The 26,916-nt window shown below is 37.0% G+C and overlaps 1 protein-coding gene across 2 annotated transcripts in view; it reads right to left on the bottom strand.

Annotated features, from left to right (window-relative positions):
- CNTNAP5 (contactin associated protein family member 5) overlaps window positions 1–26,916 on the bottom strand; it is a 1,075,483-nt gene that overhangs the window by 533,578 nt on the left and 514,989 nt on the right. The window contains exon 7 of one of the 2 annotated variants that reach the window (XM_068967132.1): window positions 6,103–6,246. In XM_068967132.1, coding sequence (XP_068823233.1) covers window positions 6,103–6,246 — 144 coding nt within the window. The remainder of the gene's footprint in view (window positions 1–6,102; window positions 6,247–26,916) is intronic. The other variant, XM_068967133.1, reaches the window with a different exon arrangement.

Raw genomic sequence — 26,916 nt, 5'->3', positions numbered from 1 at the left:
TGATCCAGATAATCATGATGGTGTGATCACTCACCTAGAGCCAGACATCCTGGAATCTGAAGTCAAGTGGGCCTTAGGAAGCATCACTATGAACAAAGCTAGTGGAGGTGATGGAATTCCAGTTGAGCTATTTCAAATCCTAAGAGATGTTGCTGTGAAAGTGCTGCACTCAATATGCCAGCAAATTTGGGAAACTCAACCGTGGCCACAGGACTGGAAAAGGTCAGTTTTCATTCCAGTCCCAAAGAAAGGGAAAGCCAAATAATTCTGAAACTACTCAAATGCTCAAAATTTTCCAAGCCAGGCTTTAACAGTACATGAACCATGAAATTCCAGATATTCAAGCCAGATTTAGAAAAGGCAGAGAAAGTAGAGATCAAATTGCCAATAACCTTCGGATCATTGAAAATGCAAGTGAATTCTCAAAAAACATCTATTTCTGTTTCTTTGACTATGCCAAAGCCTTTGACTGTGTGGATCACAACACACTGTGGAAAATTCTTAAAGAAATGGGAATACCAAACCACCTGATCTGCCTCCTGAGAAATCTGTATACAGGTCAAGAAGCAACAGTTAAAATTGAACATGGAACAACAGACTGGTTCCAAATTGGGAAAGGAGTCCATCAAAGCTGTATACTGGCACCCTGTTTATTTAACTTACATGCAGAGTACATCATGAGAAATGCTAGGCTGGATGAAGCACAAGCTGGAATCAAGATTACCAGGAGAAATATCAATAACCTCAGATATGCAGATAACACCATACTTATGGCAGAACATGAAGAAGAACTGAAGAGCCTCTTGATGAAAGTGCTCATCATGAAAGTGCTTGATGAGAGTGAAAAAGTTGGCTTAAAGTTTAACATTCAAAAAACTAAGATCATGGCATCTGGTCCCGTCATGTCATGGCAAATAGATGGGGAAACAATGGAACCAGTGACAGACTTTATTTTCTTGGGATCCACAATCACTGGAGATGGTGACTGTCGCCATGAAATTAAAAGACACTTGCTCCTTGGAAGGAAAGTTATGATCAACCTAGACAGCATATTAAAAACCAGAGACATTACTTCGTCAACAAAGGTCCATCTAGTCAAAGCTTTGATTTTTCCAGTAGTCATATATGGATGTGAGAGTTGGTCTACAAAGAAAGTTGAGAGCCAAAGAATTGATGCTTTTGAACTATGATGTTGGAGAAGATTCTTGAGAGTCTCTTGGACTGCAAGGAGATCCAACCAATCTATCCTAAAGGAAATCAGTCCTGTATATTCATTGGAAGGACTCATACTGAAGCTGAAACTCCAATACTTTGGCCACCTGATGGGAAGAACCTACTCATTGGAAATGACCCTGATTCTGGGAAAGATTGAAGGCGGGAGCAGAAGGGGACTACAGAGGATGAGATAGTTTGATGGCATCACCAACTCAATGGACATGAATTTAAGTAAGCTTCAGGAGTTGGTGATGGACAGGGAAGCCTGGCATTCTGCAGTTCATCGGGTCACAAAGAGTCGGACACAACTGAGCGACTGAACTGACTGATTGGTAGAAATGTTCCTTAATAATACCTTCAAAGTACTGAGTGCTTACTGTGGACCTTGGTGGGGTGGTGGTTTAGTCACTAAGTTTTGTCTGACTCTTGCGACCCCATTCACTATAGCCCACCAGCCTTCTCTGTCTATGGGACTTCCCAGGGAAAAATACTGGAGTGGGTTGCCGTTACTATCACAAGGGGATCTTCCTGACCCTGAGATCAAACCCGGGCCTCCTGCATTGCAGGTGATTCTATTTTTTTTTTTTTTTTTTTTTTTTTACAAACTGAGCCTTACACTGTGCTAAACATATATTAATCATCACAAAAACAATCTGAGGTAGGAACTATAATTGTCTCATTTTACATATGAAGATACTGAGGTTTGGTAAATTGCCCTAGGCTCCATGACTGAGTGAGCCCTTGATTAAGATTATGCATCTAAACAGTTTATCAACAATTATATAACTATGGTGCTGCCCAGGAACACTGTATTGAGAAGACTGTCAGGCTTTCCTGTAGGCTGAGGAGAAATGCATTTTGTGATTGCTTAGCCATTTCAGCCATGAAGTTGGGGGTATCATCACACGTGCTTCTTAGCCAGCACCCATCCAACTATTTGGAGACAAAGATACAGAAGCCAATTGACATGGTCAAATAGCTCCAAAGCCAGTTCTATAAACATAGTCCTGCTAATGGCCATCTGCCTTTATCCCCCCTCCCACTGAAGGTAAAGTCAAGTTATATAAGCATTTCTCCTATGCTTTTCTTTTAAATGAGAAATAATCATTTTAATACCTATAATCAAGACAACCTTCAGACCACCAAGTTACTCTCATTGCCTCTGTGAAAGGGGATTCAAAACTCTGAAAGGAGAACTCCAAGAAAGTGGCATTTGTTATGAAGTAGAAGATATGAAATTAATCATTTTCAGGAAAATTGCAAGGCAATATATTTCTTATATTATGTATATAATAATCCACATTACAGGTACTGTACACACACTTCAATGGACCATTTATTTTCTGATTGTTTGTTATATGGTACTATATTAGCATAGTGTGCAAGATTTGAAGTAGAAAAGTGAGGTGCTTTTTATGTCTCCTCTAAGCTGTTAGTTTTACTGCATCTCGGGATGTGGAGGATCGTCTTGTAGTCAAATCGAGCTATAAAGACTAAATTGAATTGTCCCCATGGAACAGCTGTTAAATCTCCAAGGAGTGGGCAGATCCCACAAGAAAGGAATGATGAATTGCAATAGGGATGCTGCAGAAATGCAGCCTGTCAGAGAGGGTTCTGTGCTGGATGTGACTTGTGCTTCTTGAATTACCTTTTGTAACTTATGGGTATTACCTTAAATTTGTTGCCTGATTTGTTGATTCCCTGAGTCTCCTGCTCAACTCCGAACTTTCCCAAACTCAGTAACTGTGAGAGCCTGTGAACACTGGCAAAGGACAAAAACATCATCCTTCTCAAAAGCCCTTACTTAGCACATCTGTGGCTTAGTGACTTGGAACAAAGCTGATTTTGTAGTTGATACCATGTCTTTGGGGGAAACTGTAAGCCTGAGTAGGGGAATAAAACTGTTTGTACGTGTAATTAATGGTGCAAACAATTCCTTTCCATGTGGAATTCCTAAAGAAAAGAGACAAAGTGTATAAATGTGTGTGTGTGTGTGTGTGTGTGTGTGTGTGTGTAGTGATAGGAAATTTCACCTAAGCAAGGTGATAGAAGCAATTTGGGAGAAAAATAATATGTTTATCCCACCCTTTAAATTGAGAAGTTTAACACTAATGGTTCTTTATCTGCAAAGAACCAAAAATTATTTTTTTTTGAATTTCCCCCTCAAGTGCATTAATGATAAAATAGATTCTTTATGATTCATATTAATAATACTGCCAATTAAACTCTGAGAAATCAAGTATGGTAGTGAAATTTTGGTAGCTTGGTAAGTGCTATAATAGTTTAAAATCAACAAAACATTTATTAAAATTGTAGCTAATGATCCTCTCCAAAAAGGAAATGATGAAAGCTATCAATATTCATAAATTCACGGGATTTCCCCCTCCTTATTCTCCCTGACTTCCCTTTTTGTGCTCTGTATATTCAATGACTTATTATTTAACATATCTTATTATTCAATATATTTCCTAACTTAATTTATGTGTGGAGTTTTCTATGAGTGTTGCCAAAGTGTAATAGTGAAGACAAATCTGACTCCATATTGGATATGTTTCTTTTACTTTAACTTTTATATTCTGTTGCTTTTACTACAAGTTAAGAATGTTGTCCATAGCCTGAAATATACAGGAGAGCCCTTTCTCAATGCTCTGCTCATTAAAGATATAACACTTTTTCATTCATATAGGTAAAACTTGCCAAACAGAGAATAACATCTGTCTTATTGGAGGTTTGAGGAACACCATGATCTGACCTATGTGGACAGCTGCAATAACAAAGGATTTTTACACCAACAAGTGTGCAACAGGCTCACTCCCTCCTATTGTAGCATTAAAAAGTCTAAATTTTAGCTTGGAAAAGATGGTTCTTTGGGACTCCTAGGTCTGCTGGCTTTCTGAGGAAAGTCGCTATTTCTTGCCCCAACGCCTCATCTCTCCATTTATTGGCCTATTGAGGGGCAAACAGTGCAAGTTTGAACTTGATAACAATAGGAATTGAGTTTATTTATATCTAAGGCTCAGGTTCTCACACTCCTGAAGCCAGTTTGTGAACAACGAAAGTAGCAATGTTTCATTAAGTTTTGTGTGTTTCAAATTGTGATTCCAACTCTTCCCATAATGACAGGTAGTTCTGTTCTCCTTTCAGGTACGTTGACATTCATGATATTAGTCTAAGCTAAACTAGTTCAGTTGATAAAGAATCCACCTGCAATGCAGAAGACCCAGGTTCGATTCCTGGGTCAGGAAGATCCTCTGGAGAAGAAATAGTATTCTTGGGCTTCCCTTGTGGCTCAGCTGGTAAAGAATCCACCTGCAATGCAGGAGACCTGGGTTTGATCCCTAGATTGGGAAGATCCCCTGGAAAAGGGAAGGGCTACCCACTCCTGGAGAATTCCATGGCCTGGAGAATTCCAAGGGGGTCACAAAGAGTCAGACATTACTGAGTGTCACTTTCAAACTCCTAGTGATGTGTGATCCCACTGTTTCTGTAGATTAAACTCAATGAAATGTGTATGTTATGAAATATTTTGCAGGAATAATATTGAGGAGCAATGGGCAGGAGTATGCTTTCCTGACCTACGCCTAAACAAAAAGTCATCAGCAAGTTAGTGCTTAGGTTAATTAGTTAATAAATAACGTTAGGACTTCCTAACTTGGTAGCTCAGCTGGTAAAGAATCTGCCTGCCATGCAAGAGACTGTGGTTCTACTCCTGGGTCGGGAAGCTCTGCTGGAGAAGGGATAGGCTATCTACTCCAGTATTCACGAGCTCCCCTGTTGGCTCAGCTGGTAAAGAATTTGCCTGCAATGTGGATTAGTTAATTAGTTAATGAATAACCTTGGCACATATGGGTAACATTGTCAAAAGCCTGGAGCCTGAGCTAGGGACAAGTGTTTTAAAATATTATAGACTTTAACCAAACTGTGATTTTCCACAAGCAAGGCTGTTTCTCATGCTGGAATCCAATGGCTACTTAAAAAAAAAAAAAAAAAAAAAAAAAGTGTTAATATGTGGAACCTCCAAACATAAAATATTTTTTACACATTATACTTATCAAGGGAAAAAACACCCAAGATCATTTAAATTCCAATTTTTCCAGGTAGTCCAGTGATCAGATTGCAAGGAGAAGCATCATCTACTAGTCAATGATAAGGGGGTCTAGTCTTGTGAAAGCTTTTACAATACTGTTAGTTTAATGGACCTCTGCTTCTTGCAGGATGGAGTAGTATGATTTTCTCTATTTCTTCCACTAGGTACAACTAAAAACTCTAACATTATATATAAATAAAACCAAGGAAACTCCTAAATGGTGGAAAGAAGAAAGCAAGTATGTATTGGGATCTTGAGACCCAAGGAGCAACATCAAAAATTTAACCTCTGTTCTTCAAAATGCCCAACTTTTTAACAACAGCAGTAAGTAGACAAATATATAATTCACCAGCAATAGAATTTAATAGAATCTGTGGTTCTTTTGCTGCATTTCTCAGGGATAATAAAGAGATTCATTCAACCCAGTATAGATTGCAAGCCCCGCCCACAGATGGCACAAACTCAAACCAGGAACATAGATTTCAGTGAAGTGAAAGTGAAAGTGAAGTCACTCAGTCGTGTCCAACTCTTTGCGACCCTGTGGACTGTAGCCCTCCAGGCTCCTCCATCCAATTCAGTAGGTACCTCTAAAACACTGGTTTCCCCCAGTTATGCAGTTCATACCCACTCAGTCCCTACTGTGCCTCCCTCTCTCCAGTTTCACCTTGGAGTCTCTTTAAGACATCCAAGAGTGTGATGTAAATGTATTTTGAGGAAGTGCCAGATGTATGATGGGGAAAGCAAGTCTTAACCACATTGAAATGTTAGAAATCATCAAGCTGGAATGGATGCTGACTTACCACAGTATAGATCTGATGCTTTCGCCTTTTAGCCAGGTCAATTATGTTTACTCCATTGTAGTAAAGGTTTTCAATACATCCATGGAAGTTTTTCTTTAAAAAGGTCCCAGGTTTGCCTGGTACTGGAATTCCTCCAAAACTAAGCTTCATGGAAGAAAAAAAAAAAAAAAAAAACAACTTTTAGTTATAAGCTCTAAAAAAGGAGTAAAGGAAAAGAAAAGTAAGCAAGTGAATTTCAGTAGATTCAGTTGTAGCATGAGCCAAGTGGCTCAAATAATTACAGATGCCACTTGATTACATTTAAAAGGATACTGATTAGGCCACATAAAAATAACTATAATTGCTTTCTTTTTAAGAGCTTATTTTACAAAACTATTTTACATTCTTTCTGAACCCTTTTAATACTAAATACAACAATAATTTACAGAAGGAAGAAAAAAGCAAAGAAAATCAACATCTTTATATTTATCTCTTATGCAAATATCTTAGAGAGTACAATCAAAGTAAAACCAAGGGACAAACAAAATATACCTCTATTCAGGCCTAGTTTATTCTGTATTGTATCAAAAACACCTTATCAACACAGCTGTTATGGAAATACTTTATGAAGATGAAAAATAGGAAACAATTCACATAACTCATACATTTATTTAGAGGGAAAAGTTGAATATTGATATAATAGGCTCTTACTTAGTTGTCAATAACGGTGCTTAGAAAACATTTGTTGTAAAGTGGAAAATGAGTGGAATGTTGATTTAAAAATACAGGAGTTATAGTTGGGAGTAAGGTATGATGTCAATAATAAAAAATGGGCTTACAATTTAGATCTGAGGAAATAACACTGAGCTATTAATGGTAGTTGTTTCTGGGAAAGCGATGGAATAGTATTTCTGTTTACCACTTCCCTTTCCAGTAAAAATTACTACAAATTACTTTTTGAAAGAAAATATTCTTTTTAAAACAAACCTGAACTGTTATGAATATTCTTCCTATTTTAAAACAGAAGCAGAGTAGTTTCTATCATGAGGTTTATCCCAATACCATTTAGTGAGTAACCCAGTTTTTGTTCCCTGCTTTGAAATGTTACCTTGGGCATATAATACTTAAATCGTATGAATGCTTGAGTGTATTTCAGAAGGATTTGTTCTCCCAGTGGAAATGTCTTCTTATATGAATAGCTACAGATTAAGCAAGGGCTGTTTACAGATGTCTACTTTTTCCCGCATAAATTCCACACTATTTTTAAAAATTATTTCTTTATACATTTATGATAAGAATGATTAACCCTGCTGCTCATGTCTGTTTTCTATTATTTTACTCTAATATAATTATTTTATATTTTGCCTTCTTAATTTTAAAATTTAATTTCAGAATAATTTTATTTAAAGTAGTCTATTGGAAGTTTGAGAATTAATATGGAATTTGTTATTTCCATGAACATATTTACTCAATGAAGAATGTTGTTTTTTAAATATTTCATCTTCCTATATAATAATTCAGGGTCTGTTTCTATTTTCAAAATATTTTTGGTAAGGCCTCTCACCTACGGTTATTAGTTTACTTTTCTCATTCACATATTCATCATCAACTTAATTCCACTGAATTTCAAGCTTTTAACAATTTCCACTGTATTAAATCTAAAAAACATATTGTGCAAATATCAGATCATTATGCTATACAAAACCAGCATAACATTATATGTCATTTATATCTCAATAAATTCCAGTGTAAATTCCTTGTTTTTTATTAATTAGCAATTGCATTAAGAAAATTATATGCCTCTCCTATTGTTTTCTCAATCCAGACACCTGCACATTAAATAATATATTTTTTAGCTAATTTCATTGAACTTTTGAAGGTACTAATCATATGAAATACCTAAAATACTTGCCTCTTTTTACAAGCCAATATTTATACATTTTTTGTTTCATTGTCCTCACCAAAACTTTCTAAAATATAGCCAAAACAGCAATAAACAATAATTATGGTATAGAACATTAGGAAAAAAATAAAAAAACAACAAAAATAACAGTATTTTTGTATATTTCCCAGTATATACTGATTCTGATTCCATATCACATTAAAGAGATACTTCTAGTCCCATTTTCCACATAAATTATTTAGATGCTTACTTATTTATTATTTGTTTGAAATGAATGAATGCTCAGTTTTATTCATTGATTGGTATTTCAAAAATTCATGTGACAGAATACAGAGTATTTTGCATTTAAGCTGTTGGTGGGTTGAATTATATTAATAGATGATAAATTAATAGATTCTCTTTGACTGAACCACATGTATGATCTATTTGCCTTGAAATACATGTGCTCCCACTTTAAATTGTAAATGAGTTTGAGCTCTAGTTTTCTTTTGCCAAGTATTTAGATCAAGTCTAAATTTGTCTTTCAGTAAAACTCTGGAAGTTTTATCTTTGACTCTATTTAAAAATGACTCATATCTCTTGAGACATATTCTGGAAAACAAAAAAAAAAGTGAGTTTGTCAATTCTAAAAATACTTTGCAAAAACATTGCTTCGATAATTTCCTTGTTGATTTATTGCAGTATTCCAATATTTTCAATTTGAGTCATTTGCATTAAAAAGATTCATTTCCCTTTTGTAAATTGCATAAATCAAATTTGTGAGGTTAAAAACAGAGTTGACTATTTGTTATTTGTATTTATTTTTTAAAACACTTTATTATGTTAGAGCAGCTTTTGTTTCACAGCAGAATTGAGAGGAAGGTGGAGAGTTTTCCCACTTACTCTGTGCCCCCAAACATGCATAGTCTCCTCTCCCATTGACAAAAGCTTCCATCAGTGGTTTGTTTCAATTGGTGGACCTACATTCACACATCACGATCACCCAAAGTCCATAGCATACATTATGTTTTACTTTTGGTATTATACATTCTATAGGTTTGGACAGATGTATTATTACATGCATCCACCAGTATAGCATCATATAGAACAGTTTCACTGCTGTAAAAATCCTCTTTTCTTTGCTAATTCATCCTTCCCCCAGCCCCTGATTCTAATCCCTGGCAACCATTGATCTTTTAACTGTTTCAATAGTTTTACCTTTTCCAGAATGTCATATTGTTGGAATCACACAGTAAATAACCATTTCAGACTGGCTTCTTTCACTTAATAATATGAATTTAAGGTTTTACCATATCTTTATATGGCTAGAAAGTTCATTTATTGTTTTAGCATTGACTAATATTCCATTGTGTGTACATAGCGCAGTTTGTTTACACATTCACTTACAGAAAGACATCTTCATTGCTTCCAAATTTTGACAGCTATGGATAAAGCTGCTGTAATTATTAATGTTGAGGTTTTGTGTGGACATAAGTTATTATTCTTTTTATAATTTTAAATATATAATGAAAATTTTGTTCATTTTTTGGGCCACCTTCAATTTGTGAAAAAAAAAAAAAAGTTCTACTTCACTCAGCTGTGATTTAAGAAAACATTAGGTCAATATTCAAAAAAAAGAAAGAACAATTTTTTAAAATAATTAAGTAGCAAAACAGAAAAAGAAACATGTTTGAAGGATTTGGAGTAGAGAGTTTTTAAGTCAAACAGTATGGAGGAGAGTATATATTACAAAATTGTAATTTCCCATTTCATCAAGGAAAGAAAACTCTTTCTAGTCTGGGTGGAAGATATTAGGAAAAAGTTAGTGGAAACAAAAGTACCATAGATTACATACTGTGGGACCTCTCTTTTTGCTTCTCTCTGGGAGACTGAAACCTGATGAGTGAATGGAGTGAATGTGGATGAAAGTCACAAGACAGATTTTGGAAAATGCAAGGAGTTATTTCTCCCCTGATTCCTACAACAGTGATGCCTGTAAGCCTGTTAAAAATGCTTCAGATTTATCATGGCCTCAGAGTGAAACTTAGCTGCAAGAGAGACAGGCTAGCAACAGCTATAAGAAGCAGCAGCATAGAGGTTTCTGAGGGTTGGGTCTTAATGGCCTGATCACTGGGGCACTGTATGAGGTAGACTGCTGAGGTCCCCTGGGCCATGAAAGCAGCATGGGGAATATGGATGGACTGAGGTCTTCAGTGCGTGTATAAAGTCCTACTAGCTGATTTGGAGGTCCAAATGTTCAGATGACTAGACCCCACAGCCTGAAGCCATCACAGGTACCATGGACAATGGCTACCGAAGCAGACACTTTATACCCATGCAAGGCTATCCACAAGCCCCCAGTCAGTGATAAGCGCATGGAAATGAAAAGAAGGAGCAAGAAGAAACCCCATATACCTCAGCACATACAGAATAGTGCAGTAAATTTTAAATAGACACTAACTAAATTTTAAATAGGCACTAACATTCTAACCTATCATCTAACCTATCATCAAGGTTAGATTTTTCTGCTACAGAGGAATCAGGGACTGGTGAATATATTAAATTCATGTGGGGAAAGAAGCAAAATTGTATTTCTGCATGTCTCAGTGTGAATGTAAATTTTTAACCTGTTTTATATTTTAAATTTTTCGAGTAGTTGAGAATTTGAGATTATAATTATACTATTGAATTATAGATTTAGTTCATTATCAGATAAGTTAGAATGGAAAATCGTGCTTCATATATTACTGATTTTCTTTCCTATGTCTCTAGTAGTAATTTTTCTAAATAGTTCATAAAGATTTGTAAGCTATACTTGTGTACTTTTAATTGTATACTACTAGTCATATCCCTTAAATCATTTGCATTTATAACTTTATCTGATTTATTAAAATTGCAAGAACAAAAATCAAAATCTTGCTTTAAACTATGTTTTTTTTCAGCAAGTCATCCAGACTAAGATCACTGCTGTGCATGACCAGGGAGGGTCAAATGATTTTAGCAATTATTTGCAAAAAAAATGAAAATTGATCATTTTTAAACTGTTCTCCTGCTTAGCTCAGCTGGCATCTTAGTTTCACTCAAATTCTGAACACTAGCTTTTCTCCTTAAACTCTGCCTATTAGATGACTCATCTAGCAAACTGAACTGGAAAAGCAATGACCACTTCCTTTAGCCTGGCTCCTGATCCCTGAATCCTAGAAAACATGCAACTCACATCAGGACAGTGTCAATCAACATCTAATTGCTAGAAATAAGCTTTTCTCTTTTTTTTGGCATTTGATTGACTATTTAATATACATACATATCTATTCCTTATAGGCATTTTAAATTAAGGACCACAAAAATTAGTACTTGTTGTAGTTATTGAGTCGCTAAATCATATCTGACTCTTTGTGACCCCATGGACAGTAGCCCACCAGGCTCCTCTGCCCATGGTGTTCTCCAAGCAATAATACTATGGAGAGGATTGCCATTTCTTTCTCCAGGGTATCTTCCTGATCCAGGATTAATCCTACATTGTCAGGTGGACTCCTTACCACTGAGCCATCAAGGAAGCCCCCAGGCAATTTTTACAACAGCTTTTATAGTTTTAATCTTAATTTTTATTTTTAATGGTACTAATTTTTCTATCTCTGCTTTAAGTTTGCATAAATTTAATTGATGTGTCCTTGTCCCCAATTCCAACTTTTAAAAAATAATCATTTTGGTGTTTTCTGCTATAAGTGTGTTAATTGCAAACCACACATGTCTGGTGTTTGTTTATTAAGGAAATATGAGACTATTAACCACCTGAGGAAGTTTAGAAAAAATTTAACTGTATTACTACAACTTTGGCCACCTCATGCGAAGAGTTGACTCATGGGAAAATACTCTGATCCTGAGAGGGATTGGGGGCAGGAGGAGAAGGGGACAACAGAGGATGAGATGGCTGGATGGCATCAATGACTCGATGGACATGAGTCTGAGTGAACTCTGGGAGTAGGTGATGGACAGGGATGCCTGGCGTGGTTTGATTCATGGGGTCGCAAAGAGTCAGAAAGGACTGAGCGACTGAACTGAACTGAACTACAACCATAAGGATGATCATTTTTGCTTTATTCTATTGTTTTTATTAATTTTTGATTATGTCCTCTTTTATGATTTTTGCTATGTAGACAGTGTAACATTTAGGTTTTTTAAAAATGACTTAGAAAATAATCCCTAGTACATGGATACAATTACAAAAATGACAGAATGATCTCTGTTAGTTTCCAAGGCAAACCATTCAATATCACGATAATCCAAGTATATGCCCCTAACAGTAACACTGAAGAAGCTGAAGTTGAACAGTTCTATGAAGACCTACAAGACCTTCTAGAACTAACACCCAAAAAAGATGTCCTTTTCATTATAGGGGACTGGAATGCAAAAGTAGGAAGTCAAGAAACACCTGGGGTAACAGGCAAATTTGACCTTGGAATACAGAATGAAGCAGGGCGAAGGTCAATAGAGTTCTGCCAAGAGAACACACTGGTCATAGTAAACACCCTCTTCCTACAACACAAGAGAAGACTCTACATATGGACATCACCAGGTGGTCAACATCAAAATCAGATTGATTATGTTCTTTGCAGCCAAAGATGGAGAAGCTCTATACAGTCAGCAAAAGCAAGACCGGGAGCTGACTGTGGCTTATATCATGAACTCCTTATTGCCAAATTCAGACTGAAATTAAAGAACGTGGAGAAAACCACTAGACCATTCAGGTATGACATAAATCAAATCCCTTATGACTATACAGTGGAAGTGAGAAATAGATTTAAGGGACTAGATCTGATAGAGAGCCTGACTGAAGAACTATGGACGGAAGTTCGTGACATTGTACAGGAGATGGGAATCAAAAGCATCCCCAAGAAAAAGAAATGCAAAAAAGCAAAATGTCTGTCTGAAGAGGCCTTACAAATAGCTGTGAAAAGAAGGGAAGTGAAAAGCAAAGGAGAAAAGGAAAGAGAAACCCATTTGAATGTAGAGTTCCAAAGACTAGCAAGGAGAGATAAGAAAGCCTTCCTCAGCAATTAAAGCAAAGAAATAGAGGAAAAAACCAATAGAATGGGAAAGACTAGAATGGAAAATTAGACTAGACTAATTTTCTCTTCAGGAAAATTAGAGATACCAAGGGAACATTTCATGCGAAGATGGGCTCAATAAAGGACAGAAATGGTAGGGACCTAACAGAAGCAGAAGATATTAAGAAGAGGTGGCAAGAATACATAGAAGAACAGTACAAAAAAGAGGTTCACAACCCAGATAATCACTATGGTGTGATCACTCACCTAGAGCCAGACATCCTGGAATCTGAAGTCAAGCGGGTTTTAGGAAGCGTCACTATGAACAAAGCTAGTTTTGGTGATGGAATTTTAGTTGAGCTATTTCAAAAACTGGAAGATGATGCTGTGAAAGTTCTGCATTCAATATGCCAGCAAATATGGAAAACTCAGCAGTGGCCATGGTACTGGAAAAGGTCAGTTTTCATTCCAATCATAAAGAAAGGCAATGCCAAAGAATGCTCAAACTACTGCATAATTGCACTCATCTCACATGCTAGTAAATTGATGCTTAAAATTCTCCAAGACAGGCATCAGCAATATGTGAACCATGAACTACCAGATGTTCAAGATGGTTTTAGGAAAAGCAGAGGAACCAGAGATCATATTGCCAACATCTGCTGGATCATGGAAAAAGCAAGAGAGTTCCAGAAAAATATCTATTTCTGCTTTAATGACTATGCCAAAGCCTTTGACTGTGTGGATCACAATAAACTGTGGAAAATTCTAAAAGAGTTGGGAATACCAGACCACCTGACCTGCCTCTTGAGAAACCTATATGCAGGTCAGGAAGCAACAGTTAGAACTGGACATGGACCAACAGACTGGTTCCAGATAGGAAAAGGAGTACGTCAAGGCTGTATATTGTCACTCTGCAACATCATGAGAAATGTTGGGCTGGAAGAAGCACAAACTGGAATCAAGATTGCTGGGAGAAATATCAATAACTTCAGATATGCAGATGATACCACCTTTATGGCAGAAAGTGAAGAAGAACTAAAGAGCCTCTTGATGAAAGTGAAGGAAGAGAGTGAAAAAGTTGGCTTAAAGCTCAACATTCAGAAGACTAAGATCATGGAATCCGGTCCCATCACTTCATGGCAAATAGATGGGGAAACAGTGGAAAGAGTGTCAGACTTTATTTTTCTTTGCTCCAAATTCACTACAGATGGTGATTGCAGCCATGAAATTAAAAGATGCTTACTCCTTGGAAGGAAAGTTATGACCAACCTAGACAGCATATTAAAAAGCAGAGATATTACTTTGCCAACAAAGGTCTGTCTAGTCAAAGCTATGGTTTTTTCCATTAGTCAAGTATGAATGTGAGAGTTGGACTATAAAGAAAGCTCAGCACCAAAGATTTGATGCTTTTGAACTGTGGTGTTGGAGAAGACGCTTGAGAGTTCCTTGGACTGCAAGGAAATCCAACCAGTCCATCCTAAACGAGATCAGTCCTGGGTGTTCATCGGAAGGACTGATGTTGAAGCTGAAACTCTAATACTTTGACCACCTGATGCAAAGAGCTGACTCATTTGGAAAGACCCTGATTCTGGGAAAGATTGAGGGCAGGAGGAGAAGGGGATGCAGAGGATGAGATGGTTGGATGGCATCACCAACTCAATGGACATGGGTTTGGATAGACTCTGGGAGTTGGTGATGGACAGAGAGGCCTGGCATGCTGTGGTTCATGGGGCCGCAAAGAGTTGGACACGACTGAGTGACTGAACTCACTGACTGATGATTAATAACTTTGTAGACTATAGTTTTGGATTATTGTCTAGGAAGCCCAGATTTTTTTTTTTCTTCAATCCCTACCTACTTTGCATTTTGATTACCAAAGCTATTGTCATGGGCTTCCCAGGTGGCACCAGTGCTAAAGAACCTGCCTGCCAACATATGAAGCGATCAGAGACAGTGGTTCAATCTAGGGTGGGGAAGACCCCCTGGAGGTGATCCCCTGGAGGAGTGTGATGAAATGAATTTACAGGATGATACTCTGTAATCAGTATTAAAACTATTTCACCAATAACTCAAGCACAAGTAGAGTTTACTGAATATCAAGAGTTACAAGCACCAGGAAAAAGTATTAGTAAAGCTATTAAAAACAAAACAAAACAACAACAAAAACATCTGAGGACTTCACAGATGGTGCTAGTGGTAACAAGTCTGCCTGCCAGTGCAGGAGACATGAGATGCGGATTCTATCCCTGGGTCAAGAACATCCCTTGGAGGAGGGCATCGCAACCTACTCCAGTATTTTTGCCTGGAAAATCTCATGAATAGAAGAGCCTGGCGGGCTACAGTCCACAGGGTAGCAAGAGTCAGATACCATTAAAGTGACTTATCACACATGCAAGCTATTATTCTATTATTAATTAATCTGCCCGTAAATTTTTCCACTTTGAAACACTTTTTAAAGGAAATTCTATTTTATGGCAACTTGTTACAAATCACATAAATTTGTATTAGCATCTATCATCAGCTTTCACAGGGAAGTGGTTAAAATCACTGTCTTTGGAGCTTCTCTTGCTGGAAATAAACCCAGATCTTTCTAGTACTTTCTATAGGACCTTGGGCAAAATACCTAACTGTTATGAGATGAATTTTCCTTTTACATAAAATGAGGATAATGATAATACTGATCTCATATAAACAACATAGCTTGATTGAATTAATGTGAGAATTAAAAGATTTCCTGTCAAGGGTCAAGCACTTACTATACAGCATGAGGAACTGTATTCAATATGTAATAACCAACAATAGAAAGTAATCTGGAAAAGAATTCTGAAAAACAGTATGCACACCCACACACACACGTATAAAATTTTGCTGTACTTCTGAAATTAACACACTAAAAATCAACTATACTTCAAAAAAAGAAAAAACAACAACAACAACAAGATTTCCTACCCTGAGGTCTTCTGAAGGATTCTTGGCATATTACCTTTGCTGTTTGCAGAAATGTTCTTCCCAGCAGTAACTTTTCAATTAAGAGGTTCTTCCAAAATGGTATTTTGCACCTTTGTTTTCAACAATTTCTGAATAAAAGCTATATGGATACTAACTTAGCTAATTTTTTGCAGTCTGAAGCTTGAAATAATTTATATGGACATTTTACTTCAACAACAATTAAACTAAGTAACTTCTCTCTCAAATCCTATAGAAGTTTCCTTCTGGTTTTTAGATTTTCAGAACACTGGAACTAGATATGTTGTGTCTGTCTTTGAAAAGGACCTTTGATCATTTATAGTTTCATATTCATTTGAAAGGGGGAACAAAAGAAAGAAAGAGAACTTGCTAGAACTAGCTGATCAGTATCTATTTTCTTTTCTTTTCTTTTTTTTTTTTTTTTTTTAAGGAAAACTAGTCAGTGCACACTTGAATGTGAAATGTGTGTCACCTTTTCTTTGGGTAGGAGGCACATTTCAGCCTCACTGTCTTCAGCATTCTTCTAATTCAGTCAGCATCCTTAAAATATTGTTTACTTTTGTTTATTTGATTTCCTAGATATCTATCCTAGAATGATGGAGCTTTTCTCAGTTATTTCAGTGGCTGTGTTGTATATTCTTCTTACTGTCTCACAAATATATCACCATTTTGTTTATAATTGCCCTTGTAAAATTTCCATGGTCAGAGGAGCTGACATGACTGAGAGCTGGACACAACTGAGCACACACACACTTCCTTCAAACTTGAGTCTCCTTGAATTAATCTTTGTTTTTAAGCCAACCCTTGTTGTATGGTACAAACGTCTCCATTCACCGTTTTGATTGTTTAGGGTGAACTTGATATGATTTTGCCTTTCCATTCAGACTTGAGCATATTTCATCATGAGGGTCAGAGGGGAAGATATTGATTGTATTGAGTATTTCAGGACATACAGCTTCCTCTACAACATGGGCTCCTATAACACAGAATAGTTGTGATACTGTAAGGGAACCAGATGCCCTGAGCTAGTTCTTTCCAGATAGCAATATGACAAATTCACTTTTTTTCTTGTTGTCGTTAAGTCCTGGCTTAAATGACATTATCTCAACAATCCCTGAAAGTGAAAGTGAAAGTCTCAGTCATGTCCAGCTCTTTGGACCCTATGGATTATACAGTCCATGGAATTCTCCAGGCCAGAATACTGGAGTGGGTAGCCTTTCCCTTCTCCAGGGATAGAACCCAGGTCTTCCGCATTGCAGGCAGATTCTTTACCAGCTAAGCTACAATTAATACGTTTAACATTGCAAACTGTTTTCCTAATCTTTGAACTCCCAACCCCATTACCAACATCTATTTTTGTTATTCTTTCCATAGTCTTTGTTATCTTCTTTCTTACTGTGTAATTCACTACCTTTTTATGGGTATTGCTTATAGATTGTCTCTCCTGCTAAAACTCAAGCATCACAAGGGTAGGCGTTTGTTCTTTTCATTAACATATTCCAAGCACTTAAAATGAAGCCTGATATATAATAGACACCAAATAAATATTTGTTGAGTATTTTGGTATATCCTCTAAAAAAAAAAAAGTTTTCCAAGGACATGGAACACATCTTGTCTATTTTTGAATATTTAATGCAAGAGATATAATTCAAACATAAGAGATTTAGCAAATATTTGTTTTCATACAAAAGAGAACACTAGCAATTTACTTCTAAAATTGTTCTACCTTATTGTCCTTTTTGTCAATGTGACTGCTTTCATTTCTTTTATTTGTTTGTGCTTGGAAAATTGGATGTTGAGCCTTTTATTGTTCTTAGTGGTCAAGAAAACTAGGTGTTAGATTGTAAAGTTTCACTTACAGTCTGAATGTCTTGGTCCATCTGGAAACCTGATGAGTTTTCTGATGTCGCAGGTGGGCTCCAACTGGTTGAATCTCAGGAGAAAGCTTGCTTTGATGTTAAATGTATGAGGCCCCAGAAACTGCTACGCTGTCTTTCTTTGATCTCATTCTTCTTCTTTTGTCTGGCATTTGCTTGTCTCTTTTACCATCTTTGATGTTACTTCTCTAGCAATGAGTTCCTTCCTCTTTACTGTTTTTTTTCCTCTGGCTCTGTTTGAATTTGAGAGTCTTCTTGTTCTAAAGATTCCTTTTTCTGTCAGACTTGGATTTCTGATACATTTGAAGTTTCTCATTAGTGAATATTTGTCTCACTTTTGTTCTGATAGCCTATTTTGTAATGAAATGTCTGTGAAAAAGGAACCAAACAGCTGTCTTTTTTTTTTTTTTTTTTTTTCATGCTTTAAAACTTGCACTGGCTTAGTGTTTGTTAAACATAGAGATCATGGCCCTTCTGGAGGAAAGTTGTCAAAGGTGCATGAATTTCTGCCATTTCAAAAGAGACTAGAGAACCCAATTTTCTTGTGGTATCTCTTGATTTTTAAGCATTGGCCTGAATTCAAATAGTTAAAAAAGAAAAGTGCCAAATGGGCCAAATGAGATGAAAGGAAGTGAAAGTGAAGTTGCTCAGTCGTGTCCAACTCTTTGCAACCCCATGGACTGTAATCTACCAGGCTTCTCTGTCCATGGGATCCAAATATTTTTCAGTGTGACCATTCTGTGGCTTCTGCCCTACTGTCTGATTTGATCAGTGGCTCAGGTGGGAACTTCTTTGGAACTTCTGATCTTTATTTACTTTTGAAGGGCTGTAGTGCTAATGGTCTCTTAGTTTTGTTCCTACTTTAAGAGGAGGTGGTTGGTAACATTTTCAGTTCTTTATTGCTTCCATATATAACCTACTGTTTCACAAATTATTTCAGCAAGGTACAATTGTCCATTTTTGTTTTGGTAAGGAATAAAAAAAAGTCATATCTGACCCAGATGCAGCCCTGTGTTGAATAGAAGGAAACATTGATCCTGAAAGCCCTCCTTATTTACATAAAGCATGTCATTCATGGTCACACTTCCTGCCTATGTTCCAGATTCCAGTTACCCAGCTTCATGCTGGCTTTGGCTCCTGACCAAAATTCAGCTGTTTCCCCTTAACACTTTAGTTGAATCTGCCTTCAGCATCTCTCTTGGAAAACATTTTTTTTTTTTAAGAAATAACAATAGTGGTATTTGAATAGGCACATGGAAATATGCTCTATATCACTGATAATTAGAGAAATGCTAATCCAAACTACAATGAGGCATCCATTCACATCAGTCAGGATGGCTAACATCAAAATGTCTACAAGTAATAAATGCTAGAGAGGATGTGGAGAAAAGGGAACCCTGCAGCCATTATGGAGAATAGTATGGGGAGTCCTTAAAAAACTAAAAACAGAGTTTCCATATGACCAAGGTATCCTCCTCCGGGACATATATTCAGAGAAAACTATAATGCAAAAAGGAACAGGCATCCCAATTTTCATAGTGGCACTATTCACAATAGCTAAGATGTGGAAGCAACTTTATCAATGGATGAATAAATAAAGATGTGATATATATATGTATATATATGTGATATATATATATGTATAAAGTATTCTGTGATATCCAGCAGAATACTACTAACCCATAAAAAAGAACGAGGCATTGCCATTTGCAGCCACAATGATGCAACTAAAGATTATCATATTAAGTCAGAAGGAAAAAGACAAATACCATATGATATCACATATATGTGGAATCTAAAATATGACACAGATGAACCATCTGTGAAACAGAAACAGACTCCACAGACACAGAGAACAGACTTGTGGCTGCCAAGGGAGAGGGTCTGGGGGAGGGTTGGAGTGGGAGGTGGGGGTTAGCAGACACAAACTCTCACATGGGTAAATGCGTAAAAAAACAAGGTCCTATTCTATAGCACAATGAACTACATTTGGTATCCTACAATAAACCATAATGGAAAAGAATATTAAAAAAGAATATATATATATATATATGTGTGTGTATAACTGAATCACTTTGTTGTATAGCAGTAATTAACACAGTATTGTAAATCAACTATGTTTCAGTTAAAAAAAAAAAATAGTCTCATTTACTGACTCGTTTCATATATTGGGCCCTAGGCTTAGAGTTGGACTGCAAGGAGATCCAACCAGTCCATCCTAAAGGAAATCAATCCTGAATATTCACTGGAAGGACTAATGCTGAAGCTGAAATTCCAATATTTTGGCCACCTGATGTGAAGAACTAACTCGTTGAAAAAGACCCTGATGCTAGGAAAGATTGAAGGCAGGAAGAGAAGGGAATGACAGAGAGTGAGATGTTTGGATGGCATCACCAACTTTATGGACATGAGTTTGAGTAAGCTTCAGGAGTTGGTGATGGACAGGGAAGCCTGGCAAGCTGCAGTCCATGGGGTCGCAAAGAGTCAGACACAACTGAGTGACTGAACTGAACTGATGCTTAGAGTTTGCTTCCACTATTTTTTTTCTCCAGCTGTTAAGTTAGATATTGCTCTTTGCTCCACTTGAAATCTAAAGAAAATGATAGCATACAGAGGTTTAGCAGCTTGACAGAGGTCTTAGTCAACCCATCCAATCCTTCCATCTGGAGTTCCATCTCTTCACCATTATATACATGGCTCCCCACCAGCTACTTCTATTTCTGGTCCATCGAGGAACCCATGCTGTGAATCATCACCAGGACACGTTGAACAACTGGTCTGGTTGGCCTGAAAGCTTCTCATTTTTTAAACTTAAAGTCCGAGGCTCACTGACTCAGTGTGCCCCTATCCTCGGCAGATTGGCACATACTTGGTGAGCCTTCTGCATTCCCGTGCAAGGGGAAGAAAAGAAGAGATGGACAAGTATAGCAGCAGAAATCCCCAATATCTTCTGAAAAGATAATCAACCCCTCCTATTTTCCCTACCAGAGCCACCCTATGCTCTCCATCTCCTAGCAAGTTTTCAGCAGGGGCTAGATTCAGAAAATCTTTCTAAGTATTACTGTGAGTGCTGCTCTTGACCCAAATCTAGTCCATTGCTAGTCTAGCCTTCCCTTCTATTAATGTGTATTTTTATAGATAGAGTTTGACACAGCCTGATTTGCTCAACACATATTTATTTATTTTTGTCTGAATGGGTTTACAAAATTTTTACTTTAGGTTATCAGGATATTATAAATTACCCACCTGCCATTGCAGGAGAAACAATAGACTCAGGTTTGGTCCCTGAGTCGGGAAGATCCCCTGGAGAAGGAAATGGCAATGCACTCCAGTATTCTTGCCTGGAAAATTCCATGGACAGAGGAACATGTCATGCCACAGTTCATGGGGTCACGAAGAGTCGGACATGACTGAGCAATTGAACACTCACACATTTGGATATTGAGTTAAATCATGTGTATCTCAATATTCAAACAAGAACTCATTGGAAATTCTAACTTCACGTTCATTTTATCCCTGCATCTGCTCAGGCAAGAAGGGTACCTGCTGTGGAACTGACACCCTAGAGGACCCCCTCTGACCATCATCACATTTTGCCTCATGGGGGCAGTATTTGCAAATCAAGGGGAAATTACTATAGGAAGCTGTCACCACAGTCCTAAACCATTATCTTCCTATCCAGCAACCCAGAATTTTCCTCCTAAACAGTTTTGAAGCTGCTTGGAAGGCCTGAACTGTTCTCCTCCTTGTCCATCTTCCTAAGGGTGAACCATAGACCCACACAGGGGTCCCAGGAGTGACCAAGGGACAACTATTTTCACTTTGGACATCCCGCATATGTGGGATGTGGTTTATTTGTTAAAGAAAAAAGTAGAACAGATTTTATTCAACATCTTATTATAACTCGTGAAGCATTTAGAACTATGGTATATGGGCCCACATTAGGCCCTAAAGTACTTAAGTGGGGCTTGGCTGATTTTATATTGTATTGAGGGTGACAATCATTTAGCCTAAGTTCAGCCAGCCTCAAAATGTCTTATTAGGTCATTAAAACCTACTACCACAACCCTAACAGCAGCTAAAATAACATGATAAGGAATTTATCACTTGTTCTTTTAGCTCCTGTTAATAAAAACAATACTATTTAGGGTATAGTACTGTATTGAAATATTCTCTTCATCATGTTCAACACAGTTAGTTTGCTTTTCAACATACATATCTTACTGTTACAAAACTTGGGGAAGTATGCTATTAGCAAGTTCACAAATCACAAAATCTTAAATTAGAACTGGAAAGAAAAATGACACTAAGGAATGTGTTTTTAAGTCTTGTTTATGTACAGAGGCCAAGATAAGGACCAAAGCCTATGCTTGGATCTTAAGGGACTGTCCCTCCTTCAGAGAGAAAGCCTGGTCACCATGATGACTTCTCGTGATCTATGCAGATCTAGACTTAAACTCTGTTTCTGCTTGTTGTTGTTCAGTTGCTAAGCCATGTCCTATCCTTTGCAGGCCCATGGACTGCAGCATGCCAGGCTTCCCTGTCCCTCATTATCTCCGGGAGTTTGCTCAAACTCATGTCCATTGAGTCAGTGATGCCATCTAACCATCTCATCTTCAGTCACCCCGTTCTCCTCCTGCCCTCAATCTTTCCCAGCAGCAAGGTTTTTACTGTTTCTGTTACTGGATGGCTATTGAGAAATAGGAACAGGAGGGTCATTAGTCACTCTTGTCTTTTATGTCTGTGATATAGAACATAATAATCTCCCTCACAAGGCTATTTGAGGGACTGAACAAAATCACAAAATGGCACACAAAATAGGAGCTTGATTGTTTTCTTCCCTTGTTTTGCCCTTATTTCCACCTTGCATCTACTTCTTTTCCTTATTTTATTTTCTTCCATTTATTTTTCTGCATGCAAGTTTTTTGCTTTAGCTTTACAACTGCATTTCCAAAAAAAGGAATTAATAACAATTATACTACCACATGATATAGTCTACCAAACACTTTTCCTGGTGCTCTATAGTTATTCTGTTTTGTTGGTTTCTTTTGCTTTTATCTGGCTTATTATTTTCTTTAATCAGTGTATAACTGATTTATGTTCATTTCTGCTATACAGAAAAGTGATTCAGATATCTATATGTCTACATGCATACTTTTTCATATTATTTTCCATTCTGGTTTATCATAGGATATTAAACATAACTCCCTGTATAGTAGCACCTTGTTGTTTAACCATTCTATATACAATAGTTTGCATCTGCTAATCCCAACCTCTTACTCCTTCTCTACCCTATTCCTTCCCTCCCCCCAGCATCCACAAGCCTGTTCTCTATATTTACTGATCACCAAATAAATAGTTTTAAATCTGGCCAGTACTTCAATCAAGCCTGAGCTCTAGGAAAGGTCCTCTGGTGTCACTCTAAAGTAAGGGCAGCAAGGGATGGTCTCTGAGTATAGGAACCATTAGGAACTTCTCTTGGGAAGAAAATAAGGTGTTAGTTGATATCTTTATAATTCACAGAAATAAACTTTTAAAATTTACTTAACAAATATTTATTGTGTGTTATGTAGCAGACACAACATTACAGAAACAAAGTGAAAAAGAAAGTCTTGAGTCTTATGATGAGCTTAAGTACTACGGCCAGTTTGGGTATGAAGAGTTAGAGAGTTAAAAACAAGTCAAATTTATTTATAATATAAAACCAACAAAGACCTACTGTATAGTACAAGTAACTAAGTATTTTATAAGAACCGATAAGGGAAAACACCTGAAAAAGAATATATATGTACACATATATTATGCATAACTGTGTCACTTTGCTGTAAGCAGTAATTAGCACAACACTGATCATCACCTATATTTCAGTAAAAAATAAATATACAATGTGATGAAAAATTAATAAATGAATAAAATTTTTCAGCTTCAAAAATATATACATACATGTATAGCTGAATCACTTGCTGTACACTTGATAGTAATACAACACTGTAAATCAAAAGTACTTTAAAAAATAAATTTGATAACATAAGCAGTGGGTGCTTTTGAAGAAAAACCGTGAATAAGAATAAATTGGAGGATGCAAATTTAGAAGTAAACATGTGGATTACCTTTTAATTCATGCATTCATTCTATTGCCTCAGTTTCTTCTTAAAATATGTTTTTGCAAGTGGTACAAAATGAAAAAAGTTGCAGAAGAGTACACAGCAAAGAATGAAGCATTTTTCTTCGATGATCCCATGTTCTTCTGATCTGCTTATCCCTACTCTTACAGATTTCTGTGGATCTGTGCACTTTTAAGTCTATATACTCTTTTCTATTTTTTTAAGCACACTGTTTACACTGCACTGCACACTGATTTTCCTTTTCACTGAACAATCTATAGTGAAGATGGTTCCACATCAGAACATAGAGGGCTGCCTCATTCTTTTTAATCGAAGCATAATACTTCCATACGGGTTTGTCAAGCACACACACAAAACAAGGTGAACCCCAGGCAAAGGCCTGGTGGATCCACATATAGATAAAAGGTGCCACTGTGAGATTTGGATGATATGTGACTTACACAGGCAGTAAAAGGAAGAGGAGCCAAACAGTGAAGGTCCCAGTCCCATAGACCAAAACCGATGACACTAAATGTGACGGCAGATGACCACAGTGTGAGCTGTGGCAGTCTTCATTGCTATAGATCTACCTGTAGGCTTCAGCTTAAAACTAGCAGGGTACTGTGGGCCTTCTGAGAACAGAACTTTTTATTTGGTTCCTAGTTTCCTGATTACAGGAAATAGGCTTCATTCAGCCTCCATTATGTTCCAAGTTCCAATGGGCAGGTTCAAACAGTTGCTAATCAGGGAAGGGAGAGGATGCAGAGATAAGGGAGGAGGAGTCAAGAAACATTAGTGCAGCCTTGAGGTTCCTCCTCAAGTTGGTTGTTCAGTCACTAAATCATGTCCACCTCTTTGCAGCCTCATGGACTGTAGCACGCCAGGTTCCTTTGTCCTCCACTATCTCCCAGAGTTTGCTCAAATTCACGTCCACTGAGTTGGTTGTTCAGTCGCTCAGTCATGTCTGACTCTTTGAGACCCCACGGACTGCAGCATGCCAGGTTTCCCTGTCCTTCATCGTCTCCTGGAGCTTGCTCAAACTCCTGTCCACGACTTGGTACGCTACCGCCTTCTCCATTGCCTTTAAGCTTTCCCAACATCAGAGTCTTTTCCAGTGCGTTGGCTCTTCATATTAGGTGGCGAAAGTATTGGAGATTCAGCTTCACATAGTCTTTCCAATGAATATTCAGGGTTGATTTCCTTTAGGATTGACAGGTTTGATCACCTTGCAATCCAAGAGACTCTTGAGTCTTCTCCAGCACCACAATTTGAAAGTATCAGTTCTTCAGTGCTCAGCCATCCTCATGGTCTAACTCTCACATCCTTATATGACTGCTGGAAAAACCATAGCTTTGACTATATGAACCTTTGCCAGCAAAGTGGTATCTCTGCTTTTTAATAGCTTTGTCATAGCTTTCTTTCCAAAGAGCAAGGCTCTTTTGTCTCCAAGATTTAATTTGGTGTGGATGTACAGAGGCCAGATTCAGCATCAAGCTAAGCAATTCTATGTGATGCAAATCTATTCTAAAAGGGCAGAGCAGAAAGCCTCAAGCATCCTTAAAACCTAGAGAGTGAGAAGAAATTGCATCAGAATAGACTTCTATGAGGCAGAGAGACAAGTGGGCAATGGCCTTGGAACCAGTACTTGCAGGCCTCCAGCCTCTGTGTCTCAGGAAGATCCAATGTGTCCTGCCAAGATCCACATCAGCTGTGTTGCATGGCTTTGGCTGCTTTCCAAGTGGACAGTGTGAGACCACTGGGGTGCCCTGGCAGAGCTGTTTCTCTACAGAGCTTACCGGAATTTTTAATTAACACCCTTCTGATGAAATTTTCTGGGAATTTTCAACTTTTTGTTATTCCGGACATATAACCTGTTGCACACATTTGCTTATAATTGTAGGATAAATTCCTAGAAACAGAATTGCTGAATTGAAGGGCACTCAATTAAATTTTGACAATAAGCCTTTTCTATGATATTGTATTAATTATATTCCCACAAACAATGGATTAAATCATTCTGGTGCCTTCATTTCCGTGACAACACTTAATGTTTGTGTTCCCTGCAGTCTAAGTTTAAAATATCATTGTAGCATGAATTTGCATTCCTTCTCTTTATGAATAAGATGGAGCATCATTTTATATATTTGAAAGCAGCCTATATTTTTTATATATTCATATTCTTATTCCATTGAGTCACTATTTTAAAAATTATTTGTGGGGGCTTTTTATTCATTAATTAAATGTTGAAATACTTTTCCAAGTTTTTGGGAGGATGATATCATTATATCATATTTTTAGTGGAAGTTCATGTGGCTTTAAAAAATTATTTTATGTGTAAAATTTTTCATATGTTTTATTTCTAGACTTTTAAAATTTATGTCATACTTGGAAAGATCTCCCACAATTTTTGACTATAAAAGTACTATCACATATTTTTTATCAAATTCAGTAAAACTTATTTTTGAAGACACATGTAGATAATGTGTTTTTAAGTGCTTAGATGACTTAAAGAAGCTTTAACAAAGAATTGTCATTAAAATACATTCTTTTCATTTTTAAAAATTCTTTTTCATCATTTATGTTGTGATAATACATAGTACATGTAAAAATATGCTTTTAATAGTTTTGGTACGGTTAAGGTGGTTATGTAGAAAAAGATCACTAGTCCTTTTGATAAGAAAAGACTTCTTAGGTTACAGACTCTCAGAGAAATGGAATCTCACTAAGATCCTAAAAAAAAAAAAAAAAAAAACCTCTTTTCTTAAACCCTTGTGCTCTAGGCTGAAAGTAAAATTAATTGCTATGGTTTGTCTCAGAAGCATTTGGGAGAAAAATCACATGGGCTGGATGAGCTGTGATAACATTCCAGTGAGAAGTAAAGGATTTACGTTCTTTCTGCTTATTTTTTTGGCAGAAGGTTCTATGAGCCCCTGTCTATATGTGCCTTCCAAGTGAGT

The sequence above is a fragment of the Capricornis sumatraensis genome, chromosome 3 (assembly GCF_032405125.1).
Source record: "Capricornis sumatraensis isolate serow.1 chromosome 3, serow.2, whole genome shotgun sequence".
NCBI lineage: Eukaryota > Metazoa > Chordata > Mammalia > Artiodactyla > Bovidae > Capricornis > Capricornis sumatraensis.
The sequence above is the reverse complement of the archived record's forward strand: the minus strand, read 5'-3'. Positions and strand labels throughout refer to the sequence as shown.